Source organism: Pan paniscus, chromosome 19 (assembly GCF_029289425.2).
Source record: "Pan paniscus chromosome 19, NHGRI_mPanPan1-v2.0_pri, whole genome shotgun sequence".
Classification (NCBI taxonomy): Eukaryota; Metazoa; Chordata; class Mammalia; order Primates; family Hominidae; genus Pan; species Pan paniscus.
This window is the reverse complement of record NC_073268.2, coordinates 31,370,353-31,395,732: the sequence shown is the minus strand read 5'-3', so window position 1 is coordinate 31,395,732 and position 25,380 is coordinate 31,370,353. Positions and strand designations below refer to the sequence as shown.

The following is a 25,380-nucleotide window of genomic DNA, read 5'->3' as shown; positions in this document are numbered from 1 at the left end:
TCAGGTGGCCCATCTCTACTACGTGTCATTGCTTCTCCATTCAGAAAAGAGTGACATAGCTGCTTCACAACTGAAGTACTTTCATAGCTATTGCCAAATCTGATCCTCTCAACAGCCAGGTGACGTACGTAGGCAGGCATTCGGTCATTTGACGGGGAGAGAGTTTGAGGTCCAAAGAGGTATAGTGATCTGCTCATGGCTACCTAGACAGCAAATGGGAGTCAGAATTATAACCAGGACCTCTGTCCTAGACTCTAGGGATGGATTTGCTGCTTCCTCTCTCCTGCATATCAAGGCACCAGGCAGGGGCCTTAGCTTTCACTCCTGATCAATAATGAGACATTCATTTCCCCACTGGGAAGAAGGAGGATGAGTAATCCACTCCCCCTGCTAGAAAACACAAGGGGAAGTGATGCAGCAATCAACGCCATCCCAGGCGAGCCTCTGTGCTGCCTGGATTCACGGCACGCAGGGCACAATGCTGTATTTTTCTGACCGTTGCCATGGTGTGTGGACAAAATATGAGCACGTTTCCTTGGAAAACATCAACAGTGACTCACCCTCATTTCTACCGGGATCAATTGAAGAATGGGCAAGCTGGTAGTTGGGGGGAGGGAATAGCCAGGAGCAAAATCAGGACACAGATAACAGCAATGTTTGCTACCTGTCAGCAAGTGGGTTGCTAATGCAAAGTGGTTTCTTAAAAGCTTGGAAAATAAAAACAACAGCCATTACATTCAAAGAGAAGTTAGCATTAGAAAACGATGTGTAGCTCTGAAATGAATTCTCTTTAATCAAGGATCTCATTTTCTCTTGGTTACCAAAAGTTCTGTCCACATGGAGTGGTCAGAAGGCTCTCGTCCCTTTGGTGGCCTGCGAGCTCAGAAGCAGCATGGGGTGGTGAAAAGAGCACAGGCTTTGGAATCTGAAAGGTCGGGGTTTGAATTGTATCTCTCCCTTACCAAGCCTTAGTTTCCCCATGTATAAGATGGGCACAGGGAAGCCTATCTTGCAAGGTGGCTGTGATGAGGCAGCCTGGATAAAGGAGCTGGTGCACGGTGCTCACTCATTGCGACCATCACAATGGGGATCCTGAGAGACTAAGAACAGGGAACAATGGGGTTGATAATGGCAGCTCCACTCAGTGAACCGTGATGGAATGCTAAGACTCATTTACAGAGACGTCCTCATGGCAGGAGAAGATGTTTATGGGAAACAATGTTGAGGGACAAATGGAGAAAACAATATCAAAGTCCAATGGACAAACTGGGCTAGAGATGATCATCGGAAGCTGCTTTACCCAGAACCCTACTGAAGGGGCCCAGCCGCTATGGGCTGTGGTTAAGGGGAGGTTTTGAGGAAGTGGAACCTTGTGTAAGCAGGGTTAGGAGTCCTGCCAACAGAGGGACAGAAGAGGGAGAGGGGAGAGAGGACAAGGGAGAGGGATCTGAGGAGAGAGAACAACAGAGAGAATAGCTCCTTAGCTCTCAGTCTTAGCACCAGCAGGTGTGTGTGTTTGCTTTCCAGTGAGCTCTTCCCAGCCTTCAGTAACCACTGCCTTTGACTGGCTCTAGCCTCCGAGGCGCTCTGCTCCTTGTATCCCCAGGAGCCCTAACTGAGGCAGAAACAGAGAGTTATATAGAGAGAAAATTGCAAGGAAAGATACCAAAAGCATAACCATTACTTTCAATAGATGGAGGTGCTATGGGTTATGTTTTTCTATTTTTGTTTCCTCCCTGGCATTTTCTACAGTAGCCATATAGTAAAATCTTCAAGGAAAAACAAAACAAAAGCATGGTCCACAGCCCTCTGGGGCTGCTGTTGCCCACCCTCCCGTCTGTGTTGGCCCTGCCCCTTGTCATGCCCTCTCCATGCCTTTTTTGGAGGTGCTGTGTGCCTTTGCTGGTTGCAGGTCTGAGTGGTCCTCCTCCCCTTTCCCCAGGCCTGGTAATTTCCACTTCGATTTGCTGAGCTGACCTTCCTTCCTGAGCACCTGGGGTTCCTCATGGCATCTGCCCAGGAGAAGGCCTTTGGGTTCCATGTCTAGGTTCCTCTATCGCTGAGTTCCTCAGAGCTTGCCTTGTTCTCCTGGGCAGAATAAAAGCAGAACACCTGAGGGCAACTGCAGGCAGTATTGCTCAACAGTTAGAGCCAGGCGTTGGTGCAAGCTGATTCCAATTCTAGGCTGTACCACTTTCTAGCTGTGTGTCCTTTAGCAGGTTTCTTAACCTCTCAGTGCTCCAGTTGTATTTTCTGTAAGATGATCTCCAGTCATTGCTACCTAATTAGATTTGGGAGGTACACCTGAGATACTGGGTATGCTGCATTTAGAAAGGTTCTGGACTTTATAGATAAGACTTTCAAGGAATTGTACCAGTTATGATGGTGAGCGTGGTGGCTCCACTCAATGAACTGTGATGGCATGCGAAGATGGATGTTACAGAGGCCTCCTCATGACAGGTCTGATACCAGTTATGATTCCTTGAAAGTCTTCCGCAGAGTGAGGTCACCTCCACTGCCATGTCCCCTCTGAGAGGTGGTAATATGGTTTGGCTGTGTCCCCACCCAAATTTCATCTTGAATTGTAACTCCCACAATTCCCATGTGTTGTGGGAGGGACTAGGTGGGAGGTAATTGAATCATGGGAGCGGTTTCCTCCATACTGTTCTCATGGTAGTGAATAAGGCTCATGAGATCTGATGGTTTTATAAGGGGTTTCCCCTTTTGCTTGGCTCTCATTCTCTCTTGTCTGCCGCCACGTAAGACGTGCCTTTTACCTTCTGTCATGATTGTGAGGCCTCCCTAGACACATGGAAATGTGAGTCCATTAAACCTTTTTCTTTATAAAGTACCCAGTCTCGGGTATGTCTTTATCAGCAGTGAGAAATGGACTAATACAGGTGGGAAGCCCTGCTTGTCTTCCTCCTCACTGAGGTTCTGAATATAGCTAAGCCCAGATTCCTCTCCCTGCTCTGCCATCAGTAAGCACCAGAAATGTGTTCAGGAAAGGGGCGAGACAGTCTTCATTATCACCCTTTCAGGTCACAGAAGCAGCTGCCTCAGTGATGAGGCTGTTTTGATGCTTGACATCAGGGCAGCCTGACACCCCAGGTAAAATCCCCTCCCCTGCTGGTCTGCTCCTTCTGCTGGTTCCCACCAGGCCTTCTGGGGGAAACTTGGGGGCTCACTTCAATTCCACAAACACCAGCTGAGCCCCTACTATGTCCTGAGCACTGGGACAGGTGCTGGGCATGGATAGGAGTTAAGTCTCCTTCCCAGTGTCAGACACAGAACAAGCAAAAGGCATGGAAGTGAAGGACCCATTGTCTTTACAGTGGAGAAGGGAGAAGTGACTTCCTAAAACTGAGAGCAGGACATCCCAGCGGTACAGCCCAGAAACTGAGGGCATTGAGTAGGGAAGAGGAGAATGTGATTTTAGGAGCTAAGGAACAGTTAAAAACGGCTGTCAATCTAATGCAACTAATCAATCCAATTCAAATTAATTGAATCTCATCTAATCCCCTGAGCTAATTAAATCCATCCTACATGGATGGAAGAATAGCATGGTGACTGGCACTGCTAGAACCTATGCCCTGCCCTCTTCAATGATTTGGGGGAACTGTGGTCTCTAATCCCAGGTAATTTTTTAAAAAAATTCTAACTTCAAAAACAGACAAAAATCTTTCAAACGTTGCTTTTCCAAAAAGGGAAACTTCTGAGCCATAGGCCTCTTGCTATGTCCTTGCAAGTGCTAGGAGCAGAAGTAGGGTCTGATGGAGGCTGTCCACTAAGGAAGGTATTACAGGGGCAGTCCGGGTAGGAGGCTGTGCCTGGCTACACGGAGCAGGCTGGACCCCTCCTCCTTTATGTGAGCCTGTCTGTCTATTAGGAGTCGGGTCCGAACCATAAAACATATTTGTAAATAGCTGCATTATGCACATCCTTAAAAACTGCACAATTAACATATGAATACATAAATTCACACTTATAAATATGCCAGGGATCCAGTAAAAATGAAGAATCTTCCTGCACACTCAATTGTGTTCTCTTCCTCTGAGCAGCTCTCAGTATGGTAGGCACCACTCTAGACTTTTTCTGTGTGCTGATATGCATACATGCGCATTTATAATTATATAGTTTAGGGTGTGGGTATTTTTAATACAAACGGGACCACCTTGTATGTATTGTTCCGCAATTTGATTTTTCACCTACCAATATGTCTTAGAAATTTTCCCCAAGGGATCTCCAAATCTTCCTTACCCAGTTTAACTGCTGCAGGGGGTGGGGGAAATGCATAGGCATCTTCCCTCCTCAGTGTAATCATCCTTCTATTGATGAACATTTCAGTTGTGTCTAAATTTCTGCTCATACAAACAGTGCTGCAGGAAAGATCTTTATCTATGTTGTTTGGTGTACATGAGTATGTACTTCTTTAGGGCAGATTCTAAGAAGTAAAACTGCCAGGTTGAAGGGAATGCATGCTTTTTTATTTTATGGATGTGTTGTGCCACATCCCCACCCATCTCCCCAGCCCAGAGGCTCTACCAGTTTATATTCCCCTCAACAGCTGTCCCAGCTGCCCTCTCTAGGAGATGGGTGGCTTCTTTGCTGAGATGCAGCTCCCCTTCCGCTTGTCCCTTCTGTGGTCCCCTTGGCTCTCCTGCAGACCTTGGCCCAAGGCCATCTTCCTGTCCTTTGTCACCCAAATGCATCAAAGGCCCTATTTTAAGGACTCTGAGTACTATTTCAAAACACACAGCACATAAATCGGGGAGTGATGACTCTCATTTCAGAATGATTTCTTCTTCCACAAGAGGATCTGCTTCAGGGTTTGGAGCAATCGATGAACCAATATTGATTATGCCTGCCATTTATTCATTCATTGATTTACAGTGTTAGGCTTGTGCTAGCTGCTGCAGAACCCTTGCCTTCAAAGGGTATTCTCTCATTGGATAGAGCAAGACATGCAAATAACTTATGTTATTAGGTAAAGTTATATTAATAGACAATTGACTGCTATTAAAACATTTTAATTACTCAAAGAGGGAGAGAGAGAGGGAGAGAGACAGAGAGTGAAAGATCTCAATAGGTGAGGGACCAGAGGTATTTTGGGGATGGAGCAGTCTAACAGATAAGCAGTATGATTTACTAGCCCACAGAGAATGATTACTGGGGCTGTCCAGCCCGTTTGTCACAACATAAACAAATGCAGGGACTTCTCCAGTTGTGATGGCTGGGCAATAGTTGTTTTCAAGCCTGAAGGAGGAGGGGAGAACAGGAAAGAGATGTCTTTTTCAGACCCCTCCTTCCCTTACCCTTGTCAAGGGAGTGTGACAGTCAGCAAGACTGTTCATATTCAGTCATTCATTATAGTTGATATTTCTAAAAGACGTGTTGGTGATTCTTTAAACTTCTCAGTTGCCAAGAAAAAGATACAACAGCTTTTGGCCTATGCATGGAAGTGTCCTCTATAGGCCCTTTTTCCCCCTTTAAAAAAAAGTCAGAAACCAAGGCCACACCATTTGGAGTTCAGACAGTGAACTGCCCATGAATCAAAAGATAACGTGACACTGGGCAGCAGGACCAACCAAAGCATGGTCTGATTTATTAACTTGTCCCCTGAGTAAGATAAAGTAGGTGAGTCCATAGACATTAGGGCTCCTTTCCTCTGCCTGGGTCCAAGGAGGAAATAAGCCACTGAGAGATAAGCAGCCAGCTTTTGATGTCAGATCCAGTGCTGAGTGGATGCGGGAGCAGCCAGTTCTCCCTGGCGATGCTAGTGAGGGTGGGCACCACCAAGGGTCTGCACCATGGACCCAGGCTGGAGCTGCCATGTCAGCACCATTTCTAGCTTATCCTTTCTTCCGGGTCTCAATAAAAAGACTTATTTTTTAGTTCCTAGTGTTCAAAGAGTATTTAAGTTACACCATATCTGAAGGCTAAGAACTTAAATGGACTGTAAATTATTTAAGTTAGCCCTCAGAGATCATTGCACAATATTCGATCCATCCTTCATTCCATCTAAGAACTGTAAGACCTAATCTTTTCCCTTAAGAGTTTACAGTATACTGGGGGCATGCTACCAGACAAATAATAGCTCTTTTATTTGATTGATTGATTGTAGAAATGGTGTCTTGCTATGTTGCCCAGGCTGGTCTCCAACTCCTGATCCTCCCTCTTCAGCTTCCCGAAGTGCTAGGATTATAAGTATGAGCCACCACACCCAGCCAGCTATAGCCCTTACTCCATGATTGATTGGTTGATTGATTGGCTACCTCTCCTGCTGGCCTGTAAGCTCTAAGAAGAACCAGGCTAGTCTTGTCCACTGGTAACCTAATACCTAACACAGTGCCTGGCACATAGTAGGTGATCAATAAATGTCAATATGAGATGATGAGAGAGTAGGACAGGAAGAAGGCTCAAGGCCTAAGTGGGGCAGTGTGTAGATGAGAGGGGGCTGTGTGCTGGAGGGCAGTGAGATATAACCACTGGGAAAAGTGATGGCGGGAACCCGGAGGTAGAATTTGGGCTTTATTTTATGGGTTGGGAAAGACAGTAATGGGTCTCAAGCAGGCTGTGACATGATAAAGTCCTCTCTCTCACATTTATTTATTCGTTCATTTCATCCAATGCAATTTATTGAACATCTTGTATATGTAAGGCACCACGTAAAATATGAAGAATAGAAGCATGATAGAATCATATCCCCAAAGAATTCCCAGTTTGGCAGGGAAGATAGATAAGTAAACAGACAGTTATAATGTGTACATTTTATGCTGGAGATTTCCACATAATACTCTGGTATGGCCATGTTTGCACTGAATCTTGGAGGAAGGACACATACAAGTGAGGTGATGAAAGGGTGGGAAGGGTGTTGCTGGCAGAGGGAGAAAGGAGAGAGTGTGCGATGCTGGGAGGAGGGCTCTGTTTAATATGGCTGGGGTGTTGTGTGGGAGGCTGGGGGAGTAGAGTGAGAGGCCACTGAAAGAGAGGCAGCAGCCAGACTGGAGAGGTCTGTGAAGAGATTCTTGGACTTCATCCTGTGGTTCATGAGGGAGGGAGATGAGCAGGGCTGTATTTTAGAACGGTCATGTTGTTGCAGAGAATGGGTTGGGGAGGGACAGAGTGAGCACTGGGGAGGCCAGTGAGGCAGTTGTTGTTCTTATCTGGGTGAAAAAAACATAAGGAACTGAACTAAAGTAGTGTCTGGGGTGGGGGATAATAACAGCTAGCATCAATTGGGCACTTACGGTATGCCAACTGTTCTATGGGTATTACATGTGTGAACCCACTTAGTTTTCCGGTCCCCCTATGAGGTAGGAACCAGCATTATCCCCATTTTGCAGATGAAGAGAATGAGGAACAAGGTTCCACAACTAGCAAATGGGGATTTGCACTCCGGCCATTTACAGAGTTTTGAATCTAGGGGAGCATCAATTATGGGGTGCAGGTGTGGGGACAGGGAGAAGATGAATTTAGTTTTGCCTGTTGATTTGGGATGTCCATGGGACTCTAAGCGAGGAGTTCAGCAGCCCCTGGAATGTTAGGTCTGGAGCTCAGGAAAGAGGTCCAGGCTGGGGTGGCAGTCTGGGAATTATGGGAAAGGATGCTGTAACCTGGGAGAGGACAATACAGCAACCTGGAGTACCACTAGGTAAGGGGTGGCAGGGGAAGAATTGCTTATGAAGGGGGCCAAGGCAGAGTGGGCAGGGAGGTGAAAGGAAGCCAGGCAGGAGTGAAGAGGAGTGTCTCAGGGAGGGTGTGGTCCACAGTCCACATGCTGGTCAGAAACCAGGTGGCATAAAGACTGAGGAGTGTCCCTGTCAACAAAGGCTGGGTTTAGCCAAAGAGATCTCATGAGCAACCTTGACAAAGAAAAGTTTCAGTGGTGTGCTGGAGGTGGACTGGCAAGAAAAAGGGAAATGAAGAATCAGGGATAAGCGAGTACTGCAGGCCCCCCTTATCCACGGGGATACGTTCCAAGACCACCAGTGGATGCCTGAAACTGCAGATAGTACCCACCCCATATGTATCATGTTTTTTTTCCCTATATATACATACATACATACATACCTCTGATAAAGTTTAATTTATAAATTAGGCACAGTAAGAGATAAACAAAAATAACTAATAACAAAACAGAACAATTATAACAATATGCCAGCATCATGACTCTTGCTCCTTGGGGCCATGATTAAGTAAAATAAGGGTGACTTGAACACAAGCACTGCCATACCCTGATAGTAAATCTGATCACAGAGACGGCTGCTAAGTGACCAGCAGGCGGGCAGTGTATGTATGCAGCGTGGATATGCTGGCCAAAGGGCTGATTCACGTCCTGGGTGGGATGAAGTGGGATGGTGCGAGATTTCATCACGCTATTCAGAATGGTGCACAACTGAAAACTGATTATTTCTGGAATTTTCCATTTAATGTTTTCAGGCTGCAGTTGACTGTGTGTAACTGACATCAGGGACCGAGAACTTTCTGGTGACTCTTTGTCAGGAAGGCAAGGAGAGGAAGAGGCTGCAAGGTAGTGGGGAGGTAAAATAAAGAATAATTTTATCTCCTCCTAAGACTGGAGTATATTTTTATGGGATTCAGTTTTTGATTCCCCAACAGTGCTAAGCACAATACCTAGCTCATCCTAGCCAATCAACAATTCTTTGAAGAATCCTTCTAATTCCTCCCCCATCCTCTGCTGTCAAGTCCACCTTGAGAAAATCAAGCTTATATTGTGCAGGAAAAAATGGTGAAAACTTGACTCTTGGCAAAATCGTCTGGGGATCTGAAGATATTTCTACTTTAGATGCTGAGTGGCAACAAGTGATTAAGTAGCTAAACTAGCATATGCTTAATTGATTCTTATTCTTGGGCTATTCATGGGAAACAGTGTACCCTGTTGATGGTGAAGGCAATGTCTACACAGCGGGCCATCTCACCTCGTGGCACCTCTCCAGTGTTTTGATGGGGTGGAAATAGATGCTTCCATATTTATGCGGCTCCATCTTTGGCCATTTGGAAATCACTAAAGTTATGTGTAATAAATTCTCTCTTCTGCCTTGAAAAAAACCAACTGGGCAAGCTTCCATTTCTAATGGGGTCCATGAAACATGGATATTAAGGACCATGGATCTGGCTGTCATATTGACAAATGAGTCTTCCCTTTTGAAAGGCACTTAGGAAGTTATAATTGGAAGCTTGAGAGGAGTTGTGAAAAGCAGGCAGTGGGCATCCCACCAAGCTGCTGGGCCTTTTTATTTAGGGGTGGGGTGAGGGATACTGTTTCTTCTTGTGAGCCATGGTGGGATTCCCTTCAAGTGGTGGAAATGTGGCCAACTTATACCAGCGGCAGAGGCTTAGGCTTCTGTAGGAGCCAACTGGTCCTGCCAAAGACCTAACTAGGGCTGGCAAGACCTAAGTATTCTTATTTGCCTTTATTATAGTCTAAACAGGCTAGAGAGGCAGTGGTTAGATGCAAGGTGTTGTGTGATGGTAGGCATTCTCAGGGCACTTTAGATACAGCTCAAGTGATATAAAGTCTAGGTTGTGGAATGGAAACCCTTCTCATTCCTGATGGTTTCCAGCTGGTAGTGAAAGAGGTTCTTGGTGACAGTGGGAAGTCTCTGGGAAGGGACATTCAACCCTGGCTCCCCAAGGTGTTTCCGAGGCTGTCAAATATAAACCCAGGGCCATGATTTCCAGGAAATTTCCCGAACAATAACGTTGGTGGGCCAACTAATTGCCCAGAATCTCTAGATTCATTCCCAGGACCACCAAGAAGTATAAGCAAAGTGGTTGAATAAATATTTGATGAATACATGGATCAACACTTAGAAAACAAGAATCACCACCAGGCTCTTTGAAGAGAGGGTGGGAGATGATGAAAGGCTTCTGATATCAAATCATGACTTGGAAGTCCAGGCATGGTGGCTCACACCTATAATCCTAGCACTTTGGAAGGCAGAGGTGGGTGGATCACTTGAGGCCAGGAGTTCGAGACCAGTCTGCTCAAAGTGGTGAAACCACGTCTCTACTAAAAATACAAAAATTAGCCAGGCATGGTGGCACAAGCCTGTAATTCCAGCTACTCCAGAGGCTGAGGCACGAGATTTGCTTGAACTCAGGAGGTGGAGGTTGCAGTGAGCAGAGATTGCACCACTGCACTCCACCCTGGGTGACAGAGTGAGACTCTGTCTCCAAAAATAAATAAATAAATAAATAAATAAATAAATAAATAAATAAATAATCATGATTTGAGCAAAGAGTCTGATTGGTGATGTCAACGTTGAAGACAGCTTGGTGCTGTCCCCATACCGCATGAATATCCCAGCTTTGCAGTTTCACATATATTTACTCACTCATTTAATTTTCCCCGAATTCCAGAATTCTGTGCTGGCTCTCTTATCTGTTCATCCACTCTTATCTACACAGATGGCTTCCAGATCTATATCCCTAGCCCTGACCCCTTTCATGAGCTTTTGCTTTGATTAGCCTGTCTAAGCCAGAAACGATATGAATATATCATCCATCACAGCCCGGCTTCATGACCTCAGGGAGACGGGCTTTCAGGGCAGATTTTTAATGGGACAGTTGGCAGAGGTGAGTTGAGGAGGCAGCAGGGAGCATTAGAGTATAACATTGGATTGATTATCCAGTTGTACTTCCAACAACTCACATTTATGGATCTTACTATAAGCAAGGCACTGGGGCCACAGAATCCAAAAGACACAATCCTTGCTCTCAGAGGGCTCCGAGACTATAAGAGACAAGGGCTGAGAGATGCAAAAGAAGGCAGTTCTGGAGAGGTAGGTGTCAGGAGCAGTGATCCACATGAAGTAAGCCTACATGGGACTGTTGTATCCTTGGGAGTGTGGCAAAAAAATGCCAAATCCCCCATTTCATTCTGTGAATGCTCCAAGACAGGGGCCAGGTCTTGCTTATCTTAATTTTTCCAGCACATTCAGTGCTCAGGGAATATTTGCTGAGGGAATAAATGAATGTACAAAGTATTGTATGGAGCAGCTAACTATTCCTAGGAAGGTGGCAGGATAAGACAGCAAAATCTTCTTAAAGGCCATGACCTTTGGGTGGTATCTGGAGGTGTGAATAGGCCTTTGCCAGGTAGATGAAACAAGGAAGGGCAGATGGAACAGAGGGAGCAGATGCACAGAGGCTGCCATCAAAGAGCATGGGGTGTTTGGTGGATGGTTCTGCATCATTGGGATGTAGGGTCCATCCTAGTCAACCACAGGCAGATGAGGAGGTTGGAGAGGTGAGCCGTGGCCAGGCTAGGCAGGGACTCCAGAGCCATTCTAAGGGGTTTAGATTTTTGTAAGTTACAGAAAGCCCTGGAATGTAAGGGTGTTATGTTGGGTAGTGCTGTGACCACTGTGGATGTGGGTTGAGGAAGGGGTACTACCAAGGAGGGTGGCCAGAGCCTCTCTCCTAGAGTTTTAGGCTACTCCACCCCAGCTCCCGCTTCTCACTAGCAGGAGCCCAGATTCTGCCTCCCAGAGCTGGGGAGAGGGTTTATCTCACATCCTTGTCATAATTTACCTTATAAGCATCCCATGCCAGCTGGCAGAGCAGGGAGTGGGTGCAGAACTGCTGTCAGCCAAACTTCCTGGTGATCCTTGTGTCCTTGAGTGAGCAGGGGCAGGGACTCCCAGGTGGTGAATGCTAGAGGTCATTTGAAGTCATCTCATGGAATCTTCTCATTTTACAGATGGAAAAACTGAGGCCCAGAGAGGTCAGTGACCTATCCAAAGTCCCATGACACAGCAGGACTAGAATCCAGGACTCTGGACTCCTAGGCTGATTTGTTCTCCACAGTACTGAGTAGCCTTATTTCTTTGGGCTTATGGTAGGAAAAGACCAGCCTGCCAGCCAGTCCCTCCCTGGATTAGCTCCCTGTGTGCTCTCTCCAGAGAGTCTTCCTGAGTTACAACTGTGCAGTGTGGCAGAGCAGAAAGAGCATGGGTGCGGGAACCTGGTAGATTCGGGCTTGAAGCCCAACCCTGCTTCTCCCCTAGCTATGCAACCTTGAACAAGTTACTTAACCATGCAGTTTTGTCATCTGCAAAGTGGAGATATCAGTACCCCCCTTGCAGGGTTGTTGTGGGAGATTAAATGAGATAATGTGCCTCAAGTGTCCCTACAGCATAATGCCTGGCAGGTAGCATGTGCTCCATTGATAGGAACTGTTGTTATTCTTCTACCCCTCCCAGGGTTCTATTTCTGCTTCCAGCATATTATCCCACTGCCTGTCTGTGGTGGTCCTGGGATTGTGCAGAGGCTTTTACAGCAACTGAGTTAACCAGGGCACTTCTTAAGGTTGTCTAGGAAGGCAGCCAAGGCATACCTTGACTTATTTGTTTTTAGGGCAAATGCAGGTTAAGAAAGCAATCTTTGGACTGGGTTGTAGCCCAAGAGTATATTCTTTAGGACAATAAAATAAAATTTAAAACATTTGGAAAGGCGTGGTGTGTGTGTAATTATGCATGGGTGAGATAATTTTCACCACGCAAAAAGACTTTCCCATTTATACAAAGATTCATGGTAGGACTTCTTTAAGTCAGTAGTTCCTCTTAGGGCTCTTACTCTGGAGTCAATTTTCCTAGCATGATTCACACCAACCTTCCAGGAAAGGGCTTTCTACTTCCTACGACTTGTCCCCATGGCCTTCCTGCAAAGTTTCCTTAAACTTTGAGCCAAAGCAGCAGAATCTTGGATTGACAGCAATGTAGCTGCCACATTTTATGGATATACCATATACTATAAGATGCACCATGATTTTATGTATCACCAAGAAAGAATAACAAACACTGCTTATTGTAATTTTAAGACTTAATTGATTGTAAAATGAATCCTTATTTCAGAAATGTTAAAATGTGAACACAAATATGCCTCTTAACAATCAATGAAATGAAGTGTTTGAGGACCAGGATCAACTGGATAGATTTGCATACTCACAGAATGAGAGCATACAGCTGGGGCTAAATCCTCAAAATATACTTGGCTTAACATTATTTTTGCCTTTGTTAAAGAAACCACTAATCTACAGGCTCTGTGAGGGCAGACACTGCGTCTCTTTTGTTTACCGCTGTATCTCTACCACTTCACTCATAGTAGGTATTCAGCAAATATTTGCTGTATGAATAAATAGAACAAAGCCACAACATGAAAGAGACGGAAAGCCCACAGAAGAAAATAAATCATTCATAATTCCCCCAGTGTGGGTATTTTGGCTGATTTCCTTCAAGTCTTATTTCCTATGAATATGCTCTTTTATATACATGTAAATATAATGTATTATTAGATTTAGCTCTGGGAAGTGTTTTTGTATTTCTCTATTAATATAAATGAAATGATGAAATGAGATGATGCGGAAATGCTTTGAAGACTGTAAAATGTTTAACAAATATCTTATTAGTTATAATAATCATGAAAATACAGACATGAATGGGGCTGATTTTCTGAGAATACACTTCAAAGCTAACAGCAAATTTGCCCTCCGAAGCTGGGAATATGTTCTATTTCCTCATCCGACTCACCACAGGGAGTCCTTCTGTTTCATATTGGGAAGGGAAAGAGAAACTTAAGACTTCCTAGAAGTCATAGCTCCGACTTCCCACCCAGCCCAGAAATTTCTTCCATCTTACTAATGGAAGATCAGCCAGGGCTAGGGCAGGAAAAAGCACATCTCTCAGGCTGATGAAAAATAGCAGCCTACAGAGAACTTCCTCCTCTCCACCCTTTACTAGCGGTGGGGAGAAGTTACACACTGGATTCCAAGGAATGTTGTTCACTTATTCTGCTGCTAATAACAATGTAGATAGCAAAGAGATGTCAACACAAGTAAGTAATTCATCATAGTAGGGGTAGGTACATTCAACAAGCCACAAAGTCAGATTTGCCACGGACAACTAATTAACAATTTACTTTTAGAAAGTCACAGAATTTATACACATATTGATGAGTCTAACCTGTTCCTGGTTCTTTGAAGGGATGTGGGTTTACTCATACAACAGAAGGGAGTGCTGACCGATTTTCTCTCCTTGACCAAACTCTAGCCAGGCTCTTCTGAGCCCTCTTCTCTTCTAAGCCTCACCCTTAGTTGGCCTATGAAGACTTGAACAAACACTATCATAGTTTCTAACAGCTCAGGGTCATATCCCTAGAATACCTCTATCCCCTCTTAAAGTGCCTGCCTGAGAAAACTTGAGGCTGCCAAGAGAATTTACTGTTTGCTCCAGCCAACACCTGAATATAGGGCCCCTGTCTCCCCGTCTCTGTGGGAGGGTAGGAGCCTAACTAACTTCAATAAGCACCAGTTAGCAAACCCAGATGCTTTTCACAGGGACCAGCACCCAAGCCCCTTCCTGTTTTTTATGATTTTTTTACTTCTCTGACTCTGCTGCTCAAGCCCTTGCTGTTGCCTCTGCCCACTCCCTCATTCTCTCTTTGAAACACCCAGGCCCTCTCTACGAATTGGGGTTGAGTTCAGTTCATGCTGCACCCTCTTCCCTACTGCAAAAGTAAATAATTGATTAAAATCTGCCCTCACCATGTCAACCCATGTCCAGCTTTGTTTACTTTTGACAGTAATGAGGAGCTCACCTAGGCTAGTAGCTCAGGCTCTCAGCTCACCCAGGCTGCCTGTCCATCTGCATGTTTTTACTGGATAATCCTTGTTCTCACTCTTCTTGACTCTCAAATCCTTAGCCTTGAACTTTGCCCCTGCCATCCTCATGCCCTCCTTTGTCCTCAAGGATATATTTTCCTGGTTGCACCATTTGGTTTCTACCTTGCATACCCTTGGATATTCCCTTTTCTGCTTGCATCACTTGTCTCAGTCTCTCGGATCCCATAGAGGCCAGGCTAACCTTCCAGCACCTCCTGCTCCTGCATCAAAGCTGCAATCCCATTCCCTATGTGCTTCAGTGAAGGTTGACCTTGGCCTTCATTAACTGCCCAGGCATTGTGTACAGGGCACAGTTTGTGAGGCCTATGCCATCAACACTTTCCCAGAGAGTAAAAAACAATATAGCTCACGTATAGATTTACAACCAGTGTTTTTTTTTGTTTTTTTGTTTTTTATGTTTTTTTTGAGACAGGGTCTAGCTCTGTCTCCTAAGCTTGAGGGCAGTGGTGCAATCTCAGCTCAGTCAGCTCAAGTGATCCTCCTACCTCCAACCGCCCAAGTAGCTGGGATCACAGGCATGCACTACCAAGCCTAATTTTTTTTTTTTTTGGTAGAGATAAGGTCTCATAATGTTGCCCAGGCTGGTCTTGAATTTCTGGGCTCAGGGAATTCTCCTGCCTTGGCCTCCCAAAGTGCTGGGATTACAGGCGTGAACCACCGTGCCCGGCCCTACAACCAGTTTTTAATGCAGAATATCATTTTATAAAATGGCTAAACAGCTGTGATCAGTACCAGATGAAAGATGACATTTGAGCCGAATTTTAAAAGCAAGCTGAGCTCATCCATTACGTGCATGTATCTTTCCTTTCTCCTCCGTCGTGGTTCTCCCTGAGTCTCCCTTTCCCACACCCCAGAGCGGGTGCCTTCACTACTCACTGACTTAGCTATGCCTAAGGTCTTCCCCAGAAACTTGTCTTAGATGATCTGGTTTAGGATTCCCTCCCAGTCACTGTCTCTCCAGCTTTTATTCTAGGAAAACCAGGCAACAAGTATTCAGGAGATAAGAGAAAGAAACGGAGTCCGTGTCTCTCCACAGTCCTGCTTTGAGACTGCCTCCCTACTGAGAGTTTGCGAAGGTCTCCCTTTTGAGATGTAAGACTTGCTTCAGACGTGAGGCTGTGCCCATCCTCCCTCCACCCACAGACAGAATTGATGCAGCAGTCCCAGCTGGCCAGCTGAGGTCCCCTCCCCAGCGCTATATCAAAGAGAGCAGGCAGGAGCCCATGTAACAAGGGCTCGCTCCACTTAAACTCTGTGATGGGAGAGGGATGCCTCCACCCCTTTTCTTTTTGTAGGCTGCTTTGAATTGTATTAACGCAAGTGATGAAACATATCAAGCCCTGGTTAGCAGTTTTCCTTAGCATCCCCTGGCCAAAAAAAAAAAAAATTTTTTTTTTTAGATTAACTTGTACAAAAAATCAACTGTAACAGAATGGTCTGGAAAAGAAAAAACCCAACCAGTTTGGTGAAAAGAAAAATGAGCTGGGTTTCCTTCATGCCCAATTTTAGGGACCAACAGGTGGTACAGAAGAACTGGTGACGAAGGTTAGCCAACATCTTTCTCTAGTTTCACAGTAAATCCCTTGACCGAGTGGGAATTCCATTTCTCCTCCTTGTGCCTCTGCAGGGGGTCGGGGGAGGCTGAGGACCATCAATCCTGGGAGCCCAGGGAACTTACCCTCTGCTCCTGTGTGGCCACAAAGGTCTGGAACCCTGGAGCCACCCCAAAGCCCAGCTCTTGGATGAAAGGTGGCTCAGACTGACTGTGGATCTGAACTTTCACTCCTGCTTCAAATGTCGTTTCCTCTGAAAGAACAAAGATGGACAGAGCCACGGGTCAGTAACAACAGATGCTCATGGAGTCCTGGGATTGAAAAGCTCAAAGGGATGCTGAAAAGACCCTGTGATAAGCAGAATAATGGCCCCCAAAGCTGTCCACGTCCCCACCTCCAGAAACTGTGACTAGGTTGCCTTACATGGCAAAAGGGACATTGCAGGTGTGATTGAGTTAAAGTTCTTGAGACGGAGAGACTATCCTAAATTATGCAAGTAGGACCCAATGTAATCACGGAGGTTCCTATGAAAGGGAGGCAGGAGGATCAAGGTCAGAGAGAGAATGGAAAAATGCTATGCTTCTAGCTTTGAAGACAGAGGAAGGAGCCATGAGCCCAGGGATGCAGGTAGCTTCTAGAAGCAGGAAAAGGCGGGGGAATGAATTTTCCCCTAGAGCTGCCAAAAGGAACACAGCACTGCCAACAACCTTGATTTTATTGAGCCTAGGGAAATCCATTTTGGACTTCTGACCTCCAGAATTTTAAGATAACGAATTTGTGTTGTTTTCAGCCACTAAATTTGTGGTAATCTCTTGCAGCAGCAATGGGAACAAATTCAGGTCAGTTTGCCAGGTCAACTCCTTGCCTCAGTTGCCAAATCTATAGAATGAGATTATAACATAAGTCAAACTCCTTTATTTTATTGACTAACTTTTCTTCCGGGTCATGAACTGAAGGTGAGGATATCAGGAGGAGGAAAACATGATGCAGCAGTGGAAATAAAAATGCAGGGCTTTCTTGTATGCCAAGGTGTTTGCCCCTTGGGGCTGCAATGGCCAAGTAGAGGAGAAACTTCCCTCCTTTTTTCCTTTGGCAGAAGAAATGGCCCTTGGCAGTGGGAGGTTGGGGGTGGTACAGAGCCATCATCCTAAATGTTTAGTGCTCACAATCAGTGGAAAATGAACTTATGGGACTGTATAAGCCTTTACCAGATCCCCCTCTCTGTCTTATCTTCTCCAAACAGTCTACAGAATGAGCTCTCCAAATGTAAACTGTATAACTCCCTCTCATGTTTCTAAGGACCCCAGGCTCCTTACCCACCCCTTCCCTAGCCTTGTTCTGAGTAGCCTCTGCCTCAAGGCACCATGCAGGGCTGCCTGGATTGGGCATCACTGGTACCCACTCTGCACAAATGCATCTCCTTCTGCCCAGAATGTCTTTCTACCTTGTCCACCTGACCATCTTCCCACTTGTCACTGAAGATTCAGCTCTCCATCCCCACCCAAAGCAACTCTTTCTCTTGCTCCGTTGTATCTTCCACATCTGCCTGCTGGAGCCCCTGCCATAGCACATCGTGATGAGGCTTTAACTGTTTCCTCCAGCAGGCTGGAGTATCCTGAGGCCAAGTTCTGGGCTGTCTCTCTGGATCTCAAAGGTCCTGCACATGGCTAGGCATACACCAGGCACTCAGGAGATGCCTAATGAATGAATAAATGGGAGATTTATGGGTCAAGCCTCAATCATTTATGAATGGACAAGGCCAAACTGGAGGAGTCCAAATCAAGGAATGTTCTCAAAGAAAAAAATGGAGAGAGAATGGATAAATGCAGGAAGGAGAGAAGATAATGATGGGGTTGGGGGTCAGGGATGGAGAGGGGGAGGACATGTCAGCACTCAGGCTGTGGCTTGGGGAGGGTTTGGGGACAAACTAAAGCTGGCACAGAAGAGAGTGGCTGGGAAGGAAGGGCTGGGTCCAGCCACAGGAAAGGCATGACCCATGGAAAGTGTGGGGGCTATTGACTGAGGTAGGTGCAGGGGTCTGGAGCAGGGCAAGAATTCCAAGGCCAGGGGCTACGTGGAAAGAAAGGGCTAGCAGGCAGACAGGACCCCAGGGAAGGGTAGGCAGGGCTTTCATCATTTAGACAAGGAGACCCTCAGCCAGGAATCCTTTTGGATATGGTTCATGGAGTGGGAGAGAATCTAGGCAATCTACAAACACATCCCACTTCCCTCCAGTACAGTCATTGTTCTGTGGTTTCTGTACAGCATTACCCTGTCCAAACTCCTATCCATATGCTCCTGGAAGCCTGTGGCTTTGTGTCAATCTCTCCTATTGATGGTGAATTCCTCAAGAGAGGAGACCATATCTTATTCAGTCCAGGGCTCCATCACCTAACCCAGGGTCTGGCCCTCAGGTGGAGCCTCAAGGAAGGTTTTTAGATCTGGGAGGAGGACTTCAGGAAAGGGAGGACTGGATGGAATGAGGGGGTTGAATAGTCATCTTTCAGTGGCTGTGTTTTCAAAAGTCTGTCCAAGACGGGGGTTGAGGAGAGAGTGTGGAGCCTGAGAAACAGACTCAGATGGGGAAGAAGGGTGAGTGTGGAGGGCTGTTGGGATGACAGGGATGCCCCTGCTGGGAGGAACTGAAGGCTCCTTCAGTGAGCCGTGGGAGGGAACAGGAGAGATGCCAGAACTTGTTTTCGAGAGCTAGCTGAAGCCGTGTGTGCCTGCTATACAACCAAGCTTAAGAAATCTTACAGCCAGTAAGACAGGCTCAAAGGAGAGGACCTGTGGTTTACAGGAGAAATGAGAAATGAAGGCTTCCTGTCAGAAATGCCATGAGTAATGAGCAAAACAGACAGGCCTGGTGTGCCTCTCTTAGTGAGAACCGCCCAAGGCTAATTGAACTGGGTTCGGATTTGGAAGAGGTGCTAGCTTATTCTGAAAGCAGCAGTAGCTGCAGCCGAGAGTAAAATCCTAAAGTAGCCTCAGTTTTTAAAAACATCCAGTGGCTGGATGGACATGAGTGGGAGCAGGTGATAGGTAAGGTTTCTGCTCTCTTTAGAGCACTGCAGACCAGTGGAACTTTCTGCAAAGATGGGAACGTGCTATTCCCTGTGCTGCCCAACATGGTAGGCGCCAGTTATGAAAGGTGGCTTGTGTGACTGAGGAACTGAATTTTTCATTTTAGGTGGCTTGTGTGACTGAGGAACTGAATTTTTCATTTTATTTAATGTTAATTAATTAAAACTTAAGTTTAAATAGCCCCATGTGGCTAGTGGAAACATTGCTGGATAGCACAGTTCTAGAATATCCAGCTATGAGCAGACTACAGCCCTCCCAGAGCTGAGGGGGTGACAAGAACTCCGCCATCTTGCCTTCCTAAGCAGGTGCTCTGGAGACGCCCTTGTCTGGAGTCCTGGGTAGTTTGGGCAGGGTTCCGAGCAGCAGATCAGTGTGTCTTCATGGTCAAACCACGACCAGAGTTCCAGATCCTCTACCCTGCTTTCCCCAAAGCCCTATTTGTACATTTACAGATGCATTTCTTTCTATTTCTTACCAGAATTGCCCTTGGCTTCCTTTTAAAGATTGCTTTCCAGGTTGGTAGTGAAGAGCAGCTCCCTGCAGTCCCTGCCCTCACTCTCTTCCCTTTCCTGGGCCTGGCACAGTGTTGAGTTGAAGACCCAACTTGAGAGCTGAAGTTACCAAATGTAGACTCTTAGAGCCAAGGCAACTTCACACCATCCACTTTGGAGGTTCCCAAGCTAGAATGCAAGTTAAAATCTCCTAGATGGCTTGGGTGATGCTTCCTGGGATCCACTCCCAGAAATTCTGATTCAGTCACTCTGGAGTGGAGAGCAGGAATCTGCATTTCCAGAAATTCTGATATAGGTCTGAGGTCATCTACATTTGGGCAGTGATCTAGTCCAGGGAAGGGAAGTGACTTGCCCAAGGTCAGACAGCAAGTCAAGAGCAGAGCAGGGGCTAGAAGCCAGGTCTCCTGAGTTCTAATGTGGCACTCTTTCTACTCCACCAGGAGTGTGGTTTATTTAGTGTGAGCAGATGCCTTAATTCATAGCTCTGGAGTTCTGAATGGGGGCTGAGGGCATGGGATATCTTTTTCTTTGTAATCACCCCTAATGTCCCTAGCACAGTAGCTGGCACAAAGCAGGGCTCAATAAATGTTTGTTGAATGGAACAAATGAGTGAGGAAGTATCCCTTGCTTATGTCTGCTGTTCCCTGCTGTATCTGGTCAGCTGTGAGTCTGCCTAGGTTCTGGAGGACACTGGTAAACACCAGCACCGCATAATTCAGGAGGGCTCACCTGCTGGCATGCAGGTGGGGCTGCACACACAACAACAACACAGCAACAATAACAGTAACAATAACTGGGACTGCACTCATAGTTTGTGGGTCCCAGTGCCAAATGAAAATGCAGGACCCCTTGTTAAAAAATGTTGTTAAAAATTTATAAAAGTAAGCATTGTTATTAAAAAATAAAAGAATTTCAAGACAGCAATCTCAAGAGCATTAAACCAAGTGAGTGGCCCTTCTGATTGTGGGCCCTGCGTGACCGCCCTGATAGTAGCACCTCAAACTGGTGCTGGACAGAATTGTTCACATCCTCATATTTGTCTTATTGGCAACTGATTCAACGCTAAGCTCCTTCAAAGAGTGTAGGTCTCTGGACAGTGAATGATTTGTTTACACATCATGAACACCAGGATTCAAGGACAGAAAGAGAGAGAGAGAGAGAGAGAGAGTGCAGAGAGAAAGGGAAAGCTACTACATACACAGTATGTAGACAGTATGTACATGGGAGTTCTTGTTAATTGGTACCAAGCTGAAACCCAGACAGCGTAACATGAAAGATAATGCTGAACCAAGAGAAGTGTGGTAAGATGGAGTTCAGCCTGCAGAAGCCACAGTCTCCCAGCATTTTCCAAGAGCTTGGCCATAGGTGGCACAAGGTGAGATCTACCTGGCCAGGGAGGGAGGTGCATTTTCTGAATATGCAGAAAGGATATGGGAGCCCTGTAGGAGGAGGCAGGAGCAATAGGCAGAATGCATAACGGGGCAGGGAAAGTGCATCACGATAAAAGAAGCTAAAATCTTTCATCTTGGCAAATTACAGAAAACATGCCAAGGAAATAAACACTGGAGAGAAGCAGGAAGAAAAGTTTATCTGAATAGCTAGGGGGAGTTTTCAGAGCTCAGAGAGTGAACGTGCTGATACAAAGCAATCTTGCTTTGGACAAAAATGACTTTATAACAGTGGCTGAGTGGGGGAACCCTAGCTCCCCAGATAGCTTCAGAGGAGAGGGTGGGACAATGGCCAGCCATATAAGGGGCATCTCACAGTGCAGCAAGGGCCTTGTGTGGGTATGGGATAGCTTCTGTTTGCACCCCCTTCCCAGTGCTTCTCCACCCTGCTCTCTGTGCTACAGGTTTGACTTGCAGAGACTGTCTTGATGGACTCTGGTGCCCTCTGGCTTGGGATCAGTTAATGGTGGGCCAGGTAGGAAACTGGAGGGAGAGAGGACAGTCAAGCTGGGGTGTCCAGTCTCTCAACTCCATTTGCTGGGTCACTGTGGGTTAGCTGCACGTCACTTTGGAAGGCCACAGCTCCGGGTTGGGGGCTGGAGGGAGAGCTCTTCATAGTGTCTCTCTCTGGGTTTTGACACCAGCTTCTTTCCTTTTTTCCGAGGGGTGGTAACGGCTCTCCCTGCTACAAGTACCAGGATGCTGCACCCTCCTGTATTGCTTTCCCAAGCCTTGCTCATGCCTTTGTTAACAGTCTTTGATTAATTTCTCCTTTTAGTATTCAATTCGAGGGTGCTGTTGATTTCCCTGCTTGGGTCCTGACTGGTGGATCTCCCATGGGCTCTCACTTAACTTCTGATAGACAGCAGGAGTCCCCTCTGTGGTACCACAAAGGGAAGGACGGCCATTGGGTTTGAGCAAGTGCATAGGGATGGAGACCTCACTCCCTGCAGGGGCAGCCCATGGTTTTGAAAGTTCACCCTTATTTTGGTTGAAAACTGCCTGCTTATAGATTTTGTCCCCTAGTCCTAGCTCCGCCCCTTCTACTCCACACCTCTTTAAGGATCTCCCCAGAGATAGAGTGCCTGTTTCCCAGACAAGTGAGTCGGACTTTCTGCGAGAGGCAGAAATGCAGACCTCTTGTACCTGGAGCATCAGAACCAGAGAGAGCCTAGACAAATTGATTAAATACTTGGGGCTGCGGGATCAGGCAAGTTGAAGTCTAGTTCAGTTCTGTGAACTATAGCAAGTTATTTAATCTCTTGGAGCCTAACTTTTCTCATTTTTAAAATGGGTATGAACATAAAAATGGATTGTTCTTCATAGAGCTGTTGTGAGGCTTAAATGAGCCATTGCATGGAAAGTTCTTAGCACAGAGTTTAGCTTAATAACTCAACAATTTGCAGTGTCATCATCACCATCATCATCATGAATTCAGTATTTCTGGCTTTTTACAAGATCCAAGGGGATCAGTTGCTGTTTTATGTTCCTCTTTGCTCATGCTAGTCCCTCCATGTAGACTGGCCCCTCCTCTCATCTTCCATTTGGTTACCCTCTACCCACCTTTGCACTCACCACCTCCTCGACATTTTCCCTCCATTCGGTGCCCCAATGTCTAGTACTTACCATGTTCACACTTGATCCCAACTCCCTCTCTGTTAAGACTGAGAGATCTCTTGGGGACAGGGTCAATGTTCATTTATGTTTATAATCACAGTGCCTGGCATGCAGTAGGAACTCAAAAATGCTTGGCAAAGTGAACAAATGTGCACAACTCACCTCTGAGACACAGGATCCCACCCTCCTTGTTTTACAGATGTGCCATCGAGGTGCTGAAAGGCAGGTGGATCTGTGTGGATCTCACAGGGAGTTTGTGGCCAAGCTGGGTTCACATGAAACCTGCTGAGCCAGCTCAGAACCCCTGCTGCAGCCCAGTGAGTGGGCAGCTGTGTAGGGACTTCAGGCCAGAGGCTGACGAGTGCATGGGGGCTGGGCAGGGGCAGCAAAGTCTGCCTGGACCATCCCCTGAAGGGCCGTGGTTGGCATTCTTGTCTTGGGTGGCTGATATCTTTCTGGTCTCTGCTTCTTATTTAATCATGTGGCTTAATCCCTGGGGACCTGTTCATTAAGGCCCATCCTTTGGGCCTCACTGCTACCTATGATCAGACAAATGGGCCTGGAGTGTCCCTGTGTCACCCAGGCATGGGGAGGGGCTTGGCCCATCAGCAGCTGGGCCACTCATACTCGGCAGTGGCATCTCTGGCTACCACTGTCAAGCAGCTGCTGTGACACTGCTCTGCATTCCCTAGGAGACTATAAAGTGTGTGTGTGCCTGTGTGTGTGTGCATGCAGATGTGTACTAGTGTACGGGTGTGCCAGAGAGAGAAAGCAAGAAAGAGAGAAACTCTCTCTGAAATACAGGAACATTTTTCTTATTTCTTCTTATTTCCCTAAAGCATTTCCTGAGATGTTGCTTTGGAGTTCATAGAAACAGAAAGGAACAACTGACCCTCTTAAGGACAAGACCCAGAGCTGGAGCCTCACAGCAGTCCACATTTGTTCCCTCACTCCCTGGACAGTTATGCATCGAATGCCTACCGTGAGCATGTGCCACCGGCCTTGGACCCTTGCCTGACTGGCTTGGAGTTTTAACTAAATCATGTCTATTTTCTGCATCACACTTAGCATGTGCATGAAGCACATCTTCCCAGAATGAAAAAAGTCAGGCTGCTTCTGGCTGCTAAATGGATACCTGCCTCCAAGCGTGTTTCTGATTTATGGCATCATTTCTCCAGAGTCCTCGGACACCTGTGGAGACCCCTATCCAGCACAGTGAAGCCAACAGCATGGTGAAGTCTCTGTCCTCCTGGAGCTCATGTTCTGATGGGGGAGGTGGACGATAACAAACAGGTACACGTGTGACATCAGGCCGGGGATGGAAAGTGCTAGGAGAAGTGATGCAGAGGAAGGGCAGGGCAGGTGTGGCTCGCTTGGTTGGGAGTCAGGAAAGGCCTGTTCAAGGTGAGGGTGTTTGTGTAGTAACCAGAATGAAGTGAGCAATGAGCCATGGGATGATCCGGGAGAAAGTGTTCCAGGTGGAGGGAACAGCAAGTGCCAAGACTCTGGGACAGGTGTACACTGGGGCGCTTCAAGAACAGCAAGGAGGCCAGAGTGGCAGGGACAAGGTCAGAGGCCAGCTGACCATTTCGTTAACACCTCACAGTTACCCTTAGAGGTAGGTGCCCCCATTTTACAGACAGGGAAACAGGCTCGGAGAGGTCAGCTGGCCCTAGCCACACAAAGCAGATCCAGAATCCAACCCTTGTCTGCTGGGCTCTGAGGCCTGTGCTTTTTGCCCCCTGCCATGTGGCCTCGCTCAAATACTTTGTGCCTTTCTAGCATCACTGACCACATTCTTCATTGGTTTGGGTCCTTTGGGGCTTTGCAGGCTGGGACCCTGAGCTGCTGAACTTTGCATCCCCTCTGGGTCATGGCGAAAGACAATCTTGCACATGTACGGTAAGCTTCGGGGTTTTCGCAGACTTGATCCTGCTGGCTCCTCCCAGCTGTCCTGAGGCAGGTGTCAATATCTCCATTTCATTACATTTCATTTTATTTTTTTACATCATGCTCATTTTTCAGATGAAGAAACCAAAGCTCACAGAAAGTAAAGAACAGACCCGGGGCCAATGACTCACAGCTGCGTAGAATTTTGGAGCCAGGAGACCCCTTGACGATTTAGCTAACTTTTCACCTTTCAGATGAAAAAAATGGAAGCTCACAGAGAAGACAGTGGCCAAGGGCCCCATGGCAAGTGGCAGGTGGGCAGTGGCTGGGATCCAGGTCTCTAGATTCCTCACCCTCCCCTGCCTTTTGTTAGTGGGCTAGAAGCCACATTGGTGCCAGATGACAAGCTGATAAAGTTCCAAGCTGGACAGGGAAGGATGGGGAAGAAGAGTTTAATTTGCAGTAGGCTCAGCAGGCTTTGTTCTTTCATCTTAGAAGCTCAGTGAGTGTGGGACAGCGACAGTAACAGGGACCAGAGTCGCAGACCCAGCCTTGAGATCCTGGTGGAA

The 25,380-nt window shown here is 46.6% G+C and overlaps 1 protein-coding gene across 2 annotated transcripts in view; it reads right to left on the bottom strand.

The window, feature by feature from the left end:
• Window positions 1-25,380, bottom strand: part of ASIC2 (acid sensing ion channel subunit 2) — a 1,146,249-nt gene that overhangs the window by 59,275 nt on the left and 1,061,594 nt on the right. For both annotated transcript variants that reach the window (XM_063599139.1, XM_003818011.5), the window contains exon 3: window positions 16,386-16,513. In XM_063599139.1, coding sequence (XP_063455209.1) covers window positions 16,386-16,513 — 128 coding nt within the window. The remainder of the gene's footprint in view (window positions 1-16,385; window positions 16,514-25,380) is intronic.